This window comes from Panthera tigris, chromosome B1 (assembly GCF_018350195.1).
Source record: "Panthera tigris isolate Pti1 chromosome B1, P.tigris_Pti1_mat1.1, whole genome shotgun sequence".
Taxonomy (NCBI): domain Eukaryota; kingdom Metazoa; phylum Chordata; class Mammalia; order Carnivora; family Felidae; genus Panthera; species Panthera tigris.
In genome coordinates, this window is record NC_056663.1 from 68,719,506 (window position 1) to 68,736,179 (window position 16,674).

General features: G+C 41.4%; 1 protein-coding gene across 5 annotated transcripts in view; it reads left to right on the plus strand.

Annotated features, from left to right (window-relative positions):
- The window catches only part of CB1H4orf45 (chromosome B1 C4orf45 homolog), a 98,847-nt gene that overhangs the window by 73,761 nt on the left and 8,412 nt on the right, over positions 1-16,674 (plus strand). For 3 of the 5 annotated variants that reach the window (XR_006216709.1, XM_042983687.1, XM_042983688.1), the window contains exon 4: positions 9,622-9,808. Coding sequence is in view for 4 of the 5 variants with exons in the window: in XM_042983687.1 (XP_042839621.1) it covers positions 9,622-9,808 (187 nt within the window). In the remaining variant the exon portion in view is untranslated. Of the gene's footprint in view, positions 1-9,621; positions 9,809-10,524; positions 10,895-16,424; positions 16,515-16,674 lie in introns of those variants that run through there. The other 2 variants (XM_042983689.1, XM_042983686.1) reach the window with 2 other exon arrangements.

Below are 16,674 nucleotides of genomic sequence, written 5' to 3' on the forward strand. Positions count from 1 at the left end.
AAAAAGCTTTGCTCTTGGGAAAGACTGATGCTGGGTGGTCAGTCTCCAGAATAAGCAGCTACTTTGATCAGTTTAAGTAAACATATTAATTCAAGCTGGTTATTTCGCCAACATACTGAGAGTTCACTGAATCGTTGGGTCATGAATCAAAGAGGCTGCCCGGAGTTTCCTATGGGTCCAACTCTAGTTGTAAAAAAGGCGGGAACCCCAAAGACTGAGCAGAGCACCACCCCTAGCAGAGCCCTGTTCTCAGCTATCCAGAGTGTTTTCTCTGGCAGAAGTGTCTAAATGAAAGTTGTTTGTCCCATCAGTTTTAGACAGTTACATAAGCGAGGCCCAGCCAGTCATTTCCTAACTTAGCACTGAAATCTATTTTATCTTCTCAGCCCATTTCTCCGCTGTCCAGGCAGCTAGGAAAATTTTGGTCATTTCCCAAGTAACCAACAATTTTTAAGGAAAATTCAGACATGTGTTATTATAAAAATAATACATGTTCACGGCTTTTAAAATTCAAACAGCAAAAGAGAGAGTATGAATTTAAAATCAATTCCACCTCATTCCAAACCCTCCATCACGGACCGTCACAGACCCTCCCGCTGGAGGTAACTACAAAGCTATTTCTTTGTATCTTTATACAAGTGAACAAAATGGACCAAAAACACGTTCTAGGTCAGGAACTCTGCTAGACATTGGAAACACACAAAAGTAAGAAACAGTTCCTTCCTTTTACTTGCAGATTTACTGAGAGTGAGAGTCACCATGACGACACCAGCATAATAGGTATACCACGTAGTATGGGGAACAGAGTAGGTCATGACTGTGGCCCAGTGTGGAAGGTCAGGCCTTGTAGAAGACGTAACACGAGCTACATTATGAAGGCGTGGGAAATAAAAAGGAGAACGTGGAAGTGGAGCTAGGAAAGGAACCTCAGCCACAAGGAATTGCATAAGCAAAGGCATGATGTGTTGAGGTGTGGCTAAAACGGGGTACTGGTTCAGGGGTGCGGTGGGAGGCAAGACCGGAAATGCAGGACAGGGGCCAGATTGTGTACCGTTTCAAATGCCATAACCAAAGATTTTGCGCTTAATTCTGGAGGCAACAAACTGTTGTTTTTATGTTTTCAAGTAAGAAAGTGATATAATCAAATCTGTGTGTTAGAAAGAATACCTGGCACATAATGAGCGTAGAAAACTGTTTGCTGAATGGATGGAGTGGAGAAAGGGGAGGCCGAAGGAAGGAAGACTGGCGATATTGTAATCATCGCAATGAAGGGAGCCGGAATTATAGAGGTGGGCATGGCGAGATGGTTTAGAGAAAGACTCAGTGGGACTTGGCAACCAATTAAATGTGGAGGAACGGAGGAGATGTAAAAGTCGACGGCGATTCTGATTGTCTCTTTTGGGTGGCTGTGTATATGGTTATGTCATTGCTCAAAATAGGGAATATGGGAAGGGGAGGGTATTTGAGGGAGGAGCAGAGGTAGGGAGATGGGGAAATGAGGTGAGAGGCAATAAATGGCCAACACTTTATTGAATTTCTACCACGGGTCAGATACTGTTTTAAGTGCTTTATAAACATTAACTCATGAAACTCTCATGAAGAGTAGTATTATAATATTACCCCCATTTTACAGATGAGATTGCATAAGCTTAGAATCCAACAGCTGAGTTCACGTCCCAGCTCTACTGCTTTTTAACTGTTTGATCTTGGATAAACTGCTGAGTCAATCTAACCTCAGCTGTAAAAAGCAGAAAATTATATCTACCATATGGGATTCTTATGAAAATTAGAGGTAATACATATCAAGCAACTAGCATAGTTCCTGGAAGCTCATATATCTTAATGAATGCTAGAAATTATTACTAGTTATGAGATATCCTGGTACTATGATCAGTAAGAATCTTGGAATTTGTGTTTAAATTACAGAGGTGAAAGTAGAAATTTTTGACATCAGTATTTTGATGTGGGTTGGATCACTGGATGTAAATGCTGTTTCCTGGTTTGGAGATGGGTGGTAGCATACCAAGAGATGAGAATCAAGGATGGAATTCTGGGGGATACCAATGATAAAGAAGCGAAAAGAATAAGAGATTCTTCTAAAAGAATGTAGATGAAGTAATATAAGGAGAGGAGAGACATAAAGAGAAGAACTTTGGAAGCCCAAGTGGAAAAGAGGGAGGAGGGCAATGTCAACAACTGCAAAAGCTTCTGGGAAATCATACTAGAAAGTCTGAGAAGAGATGGTTTGATCTGGCAGATGGGAAGGAGGCTGCTGTTGGCTGAGGTAAGAATCATCACAATGAAGTAATGGCAACAGAAAGCAGAAGGCAGAATATGGAGGAGGTGCAAATGAAGAAGTGGAAACAGAAGACACAGACAATTTCTCCTTAAACAGTGAGCCTCCATGACACTTTAAAATAATTCTGTTTGGGAAGCACTTCAGGCATAGTGCATTAAGGACCTCCAAAAATATACTCTTCCAAAAAGAAATAAGAGCACTGGGCAAAAATTGTCAAAATTACTTTTTTAAAAAACATTGGAAGCTAATAAACAAATACTTCCAATGATCCATGGAGTATTTATTTAAGAAAAAAATCACTGTGTCTCAGAAAGAACAATGATCTTTGGGTATTTTTAAAATTTTTTAACATTTATTTTTTGAGACAGAGAGAGTGAGAGAGAGAGAGCAAGAGACAGAGCGTAAGTGGGGGAGGGGCAGAGAGAGAGGGAGACACAGCATCCCAAGCAGGCTCCAGGCTCTGAGCTGTCAGCACAGAGCCCTATGGGGGCTCGAACTTACAGGCCGCAAGATTATGACCTGAGCCCAAGTCAGACGCTTAACTGACTGAGACGCCCAGGTGCCCTGATCTTTGGGTATTTTAAATCTAAACTGCTCTATAGACAAACCAAGAAACAGACTCTTAACTATAGAGAACAAGCTGATGGTTACCAGAGGAAGGTGAGTGGGGGGATGGGTGAAATAGGTGATGGGGATTAAAGAGCATACTTATGATGAGCACTGAGTAATGTATAGAATTGTTGAATCACTATATTGTACACCTGAAAATAATATAAAACTGTATGTTAACTATACTTGAATTAAAATAAAAAACTTAATAAAGAAATTAAAAACAAAATAAATCTCTCTATTCCCATTCTCCCTTCTTAGCTCCATGGTGGCCTTGAAAAAACCAATAGCTTCACAACCATGGTAGCTATGAAAACTAGAAGCCTACCAGTCACTGGAGGGGAAACATGGGTTTGAAGCTCCTTGAAAAAAACTCATGCTCAGAGAAATGTCATATTTGATCCATCTTGAAAATCCCTGGAAAAGCTCCATTCTCAGGGCTTGTCGTTATTTGACCTGACTGTGTGAAGCAGCTGTGTCTCATGGGCATCCATCAAAAACCATTAGCAGCAGCTGTTTGATACCACAGCTGCCTGAGGGGACAACACCAGTGGGGCAAACAAGGAGAGGGCTACAAATCTTAAAGTGGAAAACTGAGAAGTGAGATGTTCATAGGGGATTTTGGTTTTTTAAATTTTTTTTTTTTAACGTTTTTATTTATTTTTGAGACAGAGAGAGACAGAGCATGAACAGGGGAGGGTTACAGAGAGAGGGAGACACAGAATCTGAAACAGGCTCTAGGCTCTGAGCTGTCAGCACAGAGCCCGACGCGGGGCTCGAACTCACGGACTGTGAGATCATGACCTGAGCCGAAGTCGGACACTCAACCGACTGAACCACCCAGGCGCCCCCATAGGGGATTTTGAAAGGCTCCAACATATGCCTAGAAATCTAGGAGGCTATGCACACACGCAGTGCTGTGCACGTGCTGAGGAAAAACCCAAGAAGGTCCTAATCTCTCACCTTTGGCTAATCTTGAAGCTCTATGCAAACAGGAAATGAAGGCTAAGGTGGAGTTGTCAGCTGCCTGCCAAAGCACTAAAGGCACGGTCTCTACACACACAACGGCCAGAAGACATATTGATTTGAGACATCTAAGGAAATTTCTATCCAATCAGTAGATGATCACCGAGCTAACTGGGCAGGAAATTCAGGAGGCACACATGACAAAATTTAGACAATTAGTCCAGGAAAATCACTTAAACAACAAACAGCAACAACAAGTCCTAGGGAGGGGAAAGAAATCTCATGTGTAGAATTGGCATTATATTATTTGAAATGTGGATTTTTCAAAAAAAAGGTAGGAGACAAACTTTGATGGTACAAAGTAGGGTGATAAAGGCTACAAGAGGGTATCCCAGAGTGGAGTGTTGAATCCCAAATGGGGTGAGGAGAACATGTACAAGGTGGGGATGGTGGTAGCAATGAGACATTGATTACTGACAGGAGGACTGAGCAAATAGGTAAATACATAAAGAGAATGGGAATCGGGTTTCCCACCATAGGAGAAGTGAGTTACAAATATGTAAAGGGAGAAAATGAGAATAAACCCTCTAATGCACCCTGTGTAATATTGTCCCAGAAGGTTGTGTGACAGTGATACCTCAACACTAAGAGGAATACCTAATACCCGGATCTTGGTTTCTAAATATCATTCTCCATTAAAGGAAACCAGAGCTTCTTCAAGAAATGGATTGTTCCAGAGCTGGGGAAGGGATAGATGAACCTGGAACATCTTTTTTTGCTAAAAAAGTAAGGAAGTGCTCAAAGAATGATGGGAGCAGTCATAAGGACACAGAAGCCAGATTGAAAGAGTTCTCTCTAGCCAAATCTGGGACAACCTGAGCATGAAAATGAATGTTATGAATGGATTATAACCCAATGAATAAAATAGGAAATCATGAGTCCAAACTGATGTTAATTAATTGGACATTTGACACGGGATGAGGTTTTTACATAACTTCAAAGCTTTTTCTCACAAAATACTAAAAACAAAAGAGAAAAGTAATTTTACAAAAGAGAAGCATGACAGATACCACCTGAACCAAGTGACCTTAGTGAATCTTGCTAATAATAGGATGTGATACCATCGCCATTTTGTGTTATTCCTGCCCCAAAATGCATAGCCTGAATCTAGTCAAGAGAAAACATAAGATAAACCCAAACTGAGGAACATCTACAAAATAACTGGCCTGTGTTCTTCCAAAGTATCAAGGCTGTGTGAAAGTCATAGGAATATCAGGGAAGGGTTCCAGATTTAAGACTAAAGAGATGAGAAAACTAAATGCAATGTGTGGTTCTTAAATGGATCCGTTTGCAAAACGGACGTTATTGGGAAACTTGAATGGTGTCTGAGGATTGGGTAGTGGCAGTACAAACATGTTAATTTTCTGATCTCCTCTGATTTCTCCTGCAGTTTCACTGGGGAATAATAATGGACACCCATCACCGCATAAGTTTAAGATGTAGAGCATGATAGTTAGATTCGCATATACTTTGAAATGATCACCAGGCAGGTTTAGGTAAAATCCAGCATCTCATATAGATGCAAAAAAGAGAAAAACAAATTTCCTTGTGATGAGAACTCCTAGAATTTACTCTCTTAATAACTTTCCTATACACCACACAGTAGTGTTAAGCTATAGTCATCACGGTGCACATTACCTCCCCAGTGCTGCTACATCTTGTGACTAGAAGGTTACACCTTTGGACTACTTTCTTCTAATCTCCCCTCCCCAAACCCCACTCATGCCTCTGCCTCCATGTCTGATTTTCTCTTTTTTTCCTATGAGTTTGGTAGTTTTTGTTTTTAGATTCCACATATAAGTGAGATCACACGTTGTCTTTCTCTGTCTGACTTATTTAATTTAGCATAATGCCTTCAAGGCCCACTCATGTTGTCACAAATGGTAGGATTTCCTCATTTTTTATGGCTGAAGCTTATTCCATTGTGTATGTATACCACAACTTCTTCATTCTTCCATCCACCGATGGACATTAAGGTTGTTTCCGTGTCTTGGCTATTGCAAGTAATGCTTCTATAAACATGGGACAGCAGTTATCTTTTTCAGTTAATGTTTTCATTTCCTTTGGATATCCTCCCAGACATAGAATAGCTGGGCCATATGGTAGTTCTATTTTTAATTTTTTGATGAACTTCCATACTCTTTTCCATAGTGGCTGTCCCAGTTGACGTTCCCACCAACAGAGCACAAGGATTCCCTTTTCTCCACATCCACACCAACATTTTTTGTCTATTGTCTTTTTGATGATGACCATTCAAACAGGTGTGAGGTGATATCTCATTGTGGTTTTAACTTGCATTTCCCTAATGATTAATAATGTTTAGCATCTTTTTATGTGCCTGTTAGCCATTTGTATATCTTTGGAAAAACTGTCTATTCAGGTCCTTTGCCCATTTTGGGGGGGAGGTGCATTATTTGTTGTTGTTCTTTGCTAGTGAGTTGTATGAATTACATATTGTGGATATTGACACATTAGCAGATATATGGTCTCAAATAAATTTTCCCATTCTGTAGGTTGTCTTTTTACTCTGTTGATTGTTTCCTTTGTTGTGCAGAAGGTTTTTAGTTTAGTGTGGTCCCACTTGTTTATTTTTGCTTTTATTGCTTGTGCTGATTTCCTTCTGACATTGACCGTTACATTGAAATTATGTAGAATGTCCTTATTTGTAGGAATTAACACACTCAAGTATTTGGGAATGATGGATATCATGTCAATTATGTACTTCTAAATTGCTCAGCAAAAAAAAAAAAGCTTTTTTACTGTGCTTCCACTTTCCTGCAAGCTTGAAATTATTTCAAAAAGAAATAAATCTGACCCTTAGGGGCCTACTTAATATAAGAACTAATAGTAAGACTGTTACACTAAGAATATTTGGTTTTATTTATTTTGGGGTCTCTGTGTTTGTATTGGCTGCTGTGGGTTTGTATACCATGGAATCATTGATGATGGCCTACCATTCATTCTCCAAACCCCTCTGGAGCCAAACCTTCTGCTCCTTGGCTTACCTCTTTTGACTTTTGTGGCTTGGCTGTTAAGTTCAATATAGTGCATATAAATCTCCATAGTTGATGTGGCTATTGTTTTTATAAGCTCTTCAAAATCTTTGGATTACAACTTATTTTTAGCTTTCCATTGCTCCTGGGGATTCAAGATTCGGGGATGTACGATATTCTGAATTTGAAATAGAAGATTATAAAATATTTTAGCACTGAAATGAAGGCTGCTTGCATGCAAGGATTTTCCTTTTCTATTTGGTATAATTACTTCTAGAATACGTTATTTTTACTTAAAACTTTTCAAGATTTTATTTAAATTCCAGTTAGTTAACATAGAGTATAATACTAGTTTCAGGTTGTAATGTATTATTTTTAATGAAAATGTGGCACATTTGCATGAAGTAGTTCTCCTATGAATCATTAATCAAGCTAATAGAAACTACAAACAATACCTGTTCATACATTCTACCCACTAGCGACTGCTAGTCCTTTAAACTTTCTTGAAATGATTCCCAGCTATTAATCTTGTTTCTAAATAACAAAACGCAGACAAACCAAACTGTAGGGATCCGCTTCTGCGTGCCCGCTGGTGGCAAGAGAGAGAAGAGGCTGGCAGGCACTTGGAGGGGAGTGGGCAGGAAAGAACCTCTGCAGTAACTCAGCTCTGATCTTCTCCCTCCTTCCTCATTACTTCGTCCACCACAGACTAGTTGAGTGTCAACTATGAGTCATTCCAAGTAATGAGCACTGGGGGTCCAATGATGAACGAGAAACATGCTGGGCTCTGGAAGGAGCGCTGAGTTCAGAGGGAGAGAGAGGGCTGCATAGACATTTAGGTATATTCTAATAGTTTCTACAAAAAAGTCAAATACAATGCACTATCAAAGGAGAAAAATGGCTGCCTGACAGGAATAAGAAAAGTCTTTACAGAAAAGGTGATGTTTAAAGTCTTGGCTGCAGTTTGTCAGGAGAGGAGGAGGGAGGGAATTACAGGCAAAAGGAGAAACTGAAGCACAAGGCTGAAAGTCTGAAAGCGTGACTTCTTCAGAGTTCCCAGAGGAAAGGGTGCATGCACAATGCAGCACTGTGTGGGTGTCTGAGAGGAGGGATGGGCTGAGCACAGACCAGAAAGGCCCATGTGGGCAGACCATTTAAAAAAAGAAAACAGACAAAAAACAAAGAGCAACATCACACACCCCTGTGTGCTGTGCTAAAGAATTTGGACTTTATCCTGAAGGCTATGGGGGGTCAGTGGAGGGTTGCTGGAGAATGACATGGTCAGCTCCCTCTCTGTGCAGGGATCTGTGATTCTAGGGAGTGGAAGGGAGTGTCTGGCCCCTCCCCCCAACCCCTGCACTGGGACAATTGCTGGCTCTCTCCCTGCAGTTAGCTCCCTGCTCGAAGGATACCTCCCACTCTTCAGCCCACCCCCACAAAAACAGCATGTCTGGCATTTTCTATTCCTTATCTGGCTTTTGTCTTCATGATACTTCCTAAATATCTGACTTGCCTGTTTGTTGTCTGCCTCCCATACTGGCATATAAGCTCTATAATAATAACAGACACTTTGTTCTATTATTGCCGTCTCCCCAGCACCTCGTTCTGGTGCCGGGCATAGTAAATGCACCTATGTTCTTGAAAGAGTGAAGGGTAATACAAACCTGCCATTGATCTTGGTCCAAAGAACTTGGGAACCATAAACCTCAGATTCTAGGAAAGGAAATTTGCTGTGGCCAGGAGGTTCTGAGTCCCCAGGCAGAGGAATGGTGGGGTAAGGGGCTCTAAGAGGCTCTCCAGAACAACAGGCTTCCAAATGAGATGGTAAATCCCATCCTGGGATCCTTTTTGCTTTTTCCCCAGAGGTGGCCTTTTTTTTTTTTTTTTTTCCCAATGTTTATTTTTTATTTTTGTGAGGCAGGGGGAGGGGCAGAGAGAGAGGGAGACACAGAATCAGAAGCAGGTTCTAGGCTCTGAGCTGTCAGCACAGAGCCCAATGCAGGGCTTGAACTCACAGACTGTGAGATCATGACTTGAGCCAAAGTTGGATGCTTAACTGACTGAGCCATCCAGGCACCTCAGAGCTGGCCCTTTATAATGGGAAGGCAGGACTTAGATAGTATTCTAATTTAGGGATGTTGGAACCTAGACCAGGATTTCAATGGGGAAAGAGAATGAAGCGTAGATCTTTCCTCTAACAATACTGTCCAATGTCAGGCTCTGGAATCATGAAGTTAGGTTTTTTTCTGGATTCCCCCCTGAGATCTCAAGATAGAGAGACCATGTCCTGCAGAACTCATAGGTCTCATGAGGTCTCAGCTTGAACATGCCTCCCTGAGCATCCTGTATGTACGGCTCTGAAGGGCACGAAGAGCAGTCATGATACAGGGGTGAATTCATGAACAAGGTTCCTAGATAGGTATCTATCCTGGGAGGTGGTTTCCTGAGCCTCCAGCAGCTGGCTGGAGTGGCCTAGGCAGTGGCCTAGGCAGAGTCCAGAAACTTCTCAGAACACTGGCTGATGGCTCAGGTCCTTAGCTTTGTCAAGCCACATGGCTAGAAATCCTCTCGAATCACAAGAGAAACAGACAAATCTTGAATCATAAGACAGACAAATCTCAATTCTCTGGAAACTAATGACCTTGTTTCTAGATCTTTCCAATTTGAGAACCAACCAATTTGTTCCTGTTTCAGGCAACCAAAACCTTATATTATGGATATGCAAGGAAGATTCAGTCGTGGTTCTATTGCCTGGCATATGGGTGATTATGAGAACACCGATCAAAGAAATTCCAAAGCGGCTGTCCTTGTCAGGCAGAGCACGGCAGAATTGCCAAGAGCTTCCAAACAACCGAAGCTGCCAAAGCGACCAAGAAAGGAGGTACGATCATTTGCTTTCCTGAATCATCATAGAAAACATCAAATTATTTCCACATGAATTAGAGAATGCTATTTAATAGTAATACTGATAAACAATCAGTTTTGTGGTTCCTTTTAACCCGTGAGAACATTTTGAAATTTATATGGGATTTCCACAGTAATGCCCATACTGTGGGTAGCTGGGTATTATTCCCATTTTATAGCTAAATAAAACAAGAAATTGTAGATTTCAATCCTTACAAGTGCTTATTTAACATACAGGTGAACCTGGAGAAAATAGCCTTCTCCTTGGTTTGCAAAAGCTGAGAAAGCTCTCAGCGTATGAAATGGAGGTAAATCTGTAAGTCCTGTCAAGACTGTTGTAGACTGTTTTGTGATACTTCCTAAAAGAGTATATCAGTTCAAATTCAAGTTTTTCCCATTACTATCTAGGAAACCTTGAGCAGGTTGCATAGTTTCTCTATATGGGTTTTTTTGTAAGTGAAGTGGGGAATTAGTATTTGTACAGAATATTTGATAAGATTGCTCGTAAGAATTAAGTAAAGAATGTGTAAGTATATACAAATGAATAATTATTTCCTAGGGTCCTTTTGCATAATTCCACAGCACAATGCATTTTATAGTAATCCAGTATTTCCATATTGAGTCTCATTTCCACAAAAGAAAAGAAATGGGATAACTCTCATTAATCCAAAGATTCCTATTTCCTACATGAAGACAGACAGTCTCCTTGCTCCATCGAAGAATCTTGCCAACTCCCTAAGACGACTGCTTGCCCTCCGTCACCAGAGATCTGATTCATTAGCAATTAATTACATCTATTTGAAACATTCTGTGAAGGAGCCATGGAAGTCCTCCTTGGTAGATCCTGACCCCAGGGGCACTTTGTATTAAAAAAGGGAGCAGTTCAGCTGCTAACATTCCTCGGTGGTCTGATTTTTGGGCTGGTTCCAAATGAAATGATTTATTGTAGTGTGTGTGGATGAAGGTTGGGTTAGTTACCTTCCGTCACTGAACTAATTTTGTGTAGGATTAGAGCAATCATGGATTAAACAATCCCAAATGTCTCCTTCTATCATTCACTAAATCCAATGGAGAGTTGCGCATTAAAACAAACAAAAAAAAAAATGTGTTAAGACTTTTTATTTTGAAATGATTTCAAATTTACAGAAGAGTTGCAGGAATAGTACAAAGTGAACTCTGATATTCTTTATCGAGAACAGTCACTTGTTTATTTGCTTTAATGCTTTCTAAATGTGTGTGTGTGTGTGTGTGTGTACATTTGTTTTTCCAAATCATGTGAGGTTAAGTTGCAGACATGATTCTTCCTTACCCCTAAACATTTCAGGGTATATTCCTAAGAACAAAGGTGGTCTCTCATATAACCACGGTACAATTCTAAGATTTAGGGAGTTTAACATTAATACAATGTAATTATCTATAATTCATAATCAAATTTTATTAATTGAGCCAATAATGTCTTTTGTAGTTTCTCCTCATCCAGGATCCAATCTAGAATTACATATTGCATTTAGTCCCCATGTCTCCTTCAATTTAGAACAGTTCCTCAGTCTTGGTCTTTTATAGCACTGACATTTTTGAAGAGTCTAGACCAGTTCTATAGAATATCTCTTAACTTAGGTTTATCTGACGGTTTCTCATGAATAGATTCTGGTTATGTGTTTTGGGCAGGAATCTCAGCTAAGTGACATCATGTCATTCTCAGTGCTTCACATCAAAGAGGCACCTGACGAGAGTTTAACTCATTGTTAGTAAGGTTAATTCATCACTTGGACACATCTTTTCCCTTCCAGAGATAAACAAAATACTATATCACCCCAAATAATCTTTCTTTTTATAAACTAGTCTTTCTTCTAAATTTCTAGATATACATTAGAAACTTGTTCCCTATGTCCAGTTTTTGGACCATCTCATAGGATTCTTGTGGATGATACTTCAACAAGTACTCAAGCCTGCCCCTCCCCCCCCCCCCCAACGTAAATCCTCTTCAGTGAAAATGACTTGAAGCAACTGTTCTTATATATTCAAAAGCCAATAATGAATATAACATGTGTCAAGCCTCTAACATAATGCTTTACACCAGCCACCAATGAGTGGTTACCACTGCTACACTTACCTGGGATGCCAGCACATTTTCCATTTTATGCTGCAAGAATCAAAACCATGTACTGAAAACAGCCTCAATGAAATAAATGTCAATGGTACTGGGGGGCTTTGAGGGAAATCCCTTTTCTCATGAAGATAGATGGTTGAAAATGGGATATTTTATATTCACATTCTTGAGTTTGGATCTTTATTTATAAATCTACATTTGGAGCTTAATTACAATGTTTCTAAAAGTACAATTTATGATATTTAACATTATGTATCATTCTTTATACATTTATCCAAAACGAAATGCTCTTTAAAAATGCTCTTACATAGTGGGCAAATTTCTACACTGTTTCTTCTACTGTATTTCCCCCCCGTTTTTTTTTTTTTTTTTTTTAATTTAAAGTTCAATCTTCTAGTTTATGTTATTTTCCCTTCTTGATTTTTGGTTAACTTTTTTTTCACATAAGTAATAGCCACTTAAGTGTTGTCAATTTTACGTGTATATTACATGCACTTTTAGCACCATCCATTTCTATTTCATTTCTTTGCTTGCAAATGTTCTCATTACCCCCTTTCATTCCAATACATGGACATAATCTCAGTGATTGGTAAATTCTTTCCCTCATCTGTTCACTCACGTTGAATCCAAAGTCAATAATTCTCAAATTTTAATGTGCGTAGCAATCACTTAGGGACCGAATAAAGACACAGATTCTGATTCAGCCGGGCTGGGACAGGGCTTGGGGTCTGCATTTCTATGAACTTCTAGGCAATGCAGCTGTTGCTAGTCTGGGACCTTGAGCAGCAAGGTTTGAATTGCAGTTTGAGCTAGGAACTGGAGGGGCTTGGACCACAGGGGAAAGGGAGACAAGAAAGGACAGGCGGGGCAAAGGCAATGTTCGTGTAGTGCCTTTGGGGAAGTGCATGTGGTTCAAGATGGCTGGATAATAAATAGCACGCAGAGGGTATCTCGTGAAGTGGCTGGGGAAGAGGAACCAGCTGCGTTGTTTGAGTGCATGGTGCTAACAAGCTTGGATTTTGCTGGGCTTTCAAACAGAAGTAACAGTATTAAACTTTCATTTTTGGAGGGATTTAGACATCAGCCAGGAAGACTGATTACAACTGTTTGATATGGCAGAAAGAGGAGTTCCGAGGCATTTTGGGAAGTCAGTTGAGAAATGAAGAGGGATTGAAAGAAGGCAAAGAGAAAGGAGAAGAGGTGATGTGTCTGAGACACAAAGAAAGTAGCAGATTCAACAGTTCTCCCCATGGGAAGAGAAGGAGGCCAAAGAACATCGCAGAATTCATGAGGGGTGGGGGCAGGGTAGGGGGCAACACGCAGAGAATGAGTAGTTTGCAAAGAAGCCAGTGCCCTGTAAAACACTTAGTTGCCAACGGAAAAAGAAATTTGGGATAAAGAGGGGGCAGGAAGACCCAGAACAAAAATTTAACAAGGGAGAAACCATTTTTGTTTGCACTTTGACTACAGTCTGTAGATTGAGCACGTGCAGGTGAGAAAGGGGGACAGATGATAAATGCTGACTGAAGGTACTAAGAAAGCTGAGCGAGATGCATGGCTCTAGGAATTAACACAGCACTGCAGGGGTTAATCCTTACAGGGAGGGGGCGTTTTTGCTCCCACTGTGAAGGAAGTGCTACCTCCTTCCTTGCCATCTCAGAGGGCTTTTTCTTTTCTTTTTTTGTTTATTTATTTATTTTGAGAGAGACAGAGACAGTGCAAGTGGGGGAGGGGCACAGAGAGAGAATCCCAAGCAGGCTCCACACTGTCAGCACAGAGCCGGATGCAGGGCTCGAACCCACAGAGAAGCCGTGAGATCACCACCTGAGCCAAAACCAAGAGCCAAAACCCTTATTAATCGCCTGAGCCACCCAGGTGCCCCTCAGAGGCTTATTTCTAACACACTTTCCCTATCCTCCCACATCTCCCTTGCTGCATATACCCAAAGACTATATAGGACTTGTATCTCAGCTTTTACAGGATAACTGCTGCCTGTACTGTTTACTGTGTTAAAGATCTTTGCTTCAAAGCCTGCTTCTTATAATCTGGCATGACAATATTCTGACCACCCAACTGCTTTTGGGTGGGGGGGGGTCATAATATATATCATCCTACTTATATCTGAAGTACGTGTATCAGCCAAGGTTCTTCTGAGACATAGAACCACAAAGATGGACAGATAGACTGATTGATTTTAAGGAATTAGGAATTGGCTCACAGGATTGTGGAGGCTGGCAGATCCAAGATGGGCAGGGTAGGCCAACAAGGCTGGAGACCAGGCAAGAGTGACGTTGCAGCTCAGGTCCAAAGGCAGTCTGGAGGCAGAATTTCCTCTTCATTGGGGACTTCAATCTCTTAAATCCTTCAACTGACTGGATGACGCCCACCCACGTGATCGTGGGTAATCTGCTTTACTGAAAATCTATTCATTTAAAACTTAATCTCTTCAGAGAGTTAGCCTCAGCCCCTCCCCCCACTCCACCCCCAGCTCTGGCCCAAGGCAGGAGAACTGGGGCTGGGGCGTGGGATGCAGTCTGTGGTAGGGGAGCTTTGGGATGAGAGCAGTCTGCATGCTCGAAGCCCCCTTCTGTGAGAGGAGCTTCAGTACTGGCCACCAGGCAGGGGCCGGCTGGGGCGGGGAGCGAACTACAGCAGGAGCGGGAACCTCTGTGACTGTGCTTGGGTCTCTGTCCGACCCACCTCCCCTCCTGTCTCGCCTGAGACCCTCCCCCTTTCCCTGGCTTTACCTGGCGGGCGTATATTTCTTTCCTCATTGGTTCTCCCCAAAGCCTGTAGTTAGCTGTGAGGACTGAGACTAGCACAACGTGCCCCAACCTAATGGGCTCTTCAGGTCTGTCCCCTCTGTGGGGAAAGAACCCTGCTCGCACAGCAGCCCAGCCAGGTGTGCTGCCCTGTAGTTGTTAGTATCCATCTGGATCCTCAGGATCCTAGAGCAGGTTGAACCTATTATCACCCTCATTTCACAGCTGTGATCATCGAGGCCAGAGAGGTTGAGAAACTTGTCCAGTGTCACATAGCTAGTAGGCAGCCGAGTCAGGATCTGAACCCAGACAGCCAACCTTCACCCTGTCCAAAGACACCACCTGCCTCTGGAGCACGGGCCATGCTAACTGAAGGAGTCTACAAGAAGGAAGCTGTAAGAAGACAATGTGGACCTTGGAAAGGAGAAGGGTTGCTGATCAGACACACGGGTCTGCAGGTGCGAAGCCTGTAACCGAGGGTTTTGCTAGAGGCAGATGACGTCTGCGGCCTCGTCCCCGCCCCACCCTGCCTCGCTCTGGGCTCTGTGACTCACTTGTTAGCAGGACTCTTGTTACTTTCCTGATTGGTAGCTCCAAGGCCCTCTGCGGAAATGCCCTGCGGGAAGTCAGCCCTCAAGTAGCAAACACTTAGGGAGAAACAGCAATTTTGTCAGTCACCTCCCTGAACCTTCATCTCCTTGCTGAAAACCAGGTCCTACCTAATACCACCCAAAGTGGGACATGTTTTAAGCAACCTCCCCCTCCCATCCCCTCTGGAGGCATTCCCCTCTGCCTCCCAACCTGGTTTCCAGATTCTCAGGTAGCTGGCACGGCCTGATCCCTGATCGATAGGTTATTATAGGTGCTCAGTCTGTAATGCAGAACCGCCCCCCCAACCTGCCCCTTTGGCCACCAGGAAGATCTCCCTTGGACTGCTTTTTCCACTTTGACCAGCACCTAGCACTGAAATATTTGTTGAATGGATGAGTGAATTGATAAGGATTAAAGAATATATCAACCAAGCTTAGAAAATAAATCTCAATCTCATCTAAAAAGATACCTTCACAGAAACTTCCACACTGGTGTTTGACCCTAATATCTGGATATCATGGCCTAACCCAAGCTGACACATAAAATTAACTGTCACAGTACCCATCTCATCCAGGTGTGGGGATTTTCTATAACGCACCTGACAGAACAGTCTAGGCACCAGGGAACTGAGAAGCAAGGCGGCATGTATGTATGTATGTGCTTAAGTTCTTTACCAATGGCATGATTTTAAAGTTGCTTGAGGGAGTAGGGAAACACTTTTGAAATTTTCATTTAATCAATAAGGGAGTTTGAGATACCTAATGTTAGTTCTCCCTATGGTCTTTAAGATGACATGATTCAGTATGATATTATGTATGTTACAAAAATTATACATAAAAGCATTTTCTTTTTCTGAGACTTTATATATATATATATATATATATATATATGAATGACCTCATCTTTTACATAGCAAATATTATATAATGCCCTTTACTTTCCTAAAATAAATCATATAGAATATAACCTACTTCCACACATAATTTATAACACACCAATATAATGCCCTAGATGTACTATTTAAAAAGTAACCTATTAAAATATATTTTAATACATAGACATTGAAACACTAGATTAGAACAGGAAATGTAACGGAGCAGGCAGATCTTACATCTATATGCTGTCTGCAGGAATGCTACAATTACAAAGGAAGACGGATGCAGATGTACAAATGACTCAAATTCATGAATACAGCAGCGGTTGGTAAGGTTGTTTTCCAAATTTATGTTAATTCTTGTAAAAATTCTGAATCTTACAAAGTCTTCCCTCGATTTACACAACAGTGGCATTCCTGGAAAATTCAGCATATATTAAAATCATGTGAGAAACACATTGTGCTTTTATGTAAAGCAGAATTAAATTCTTAGCCTAGATAATTAT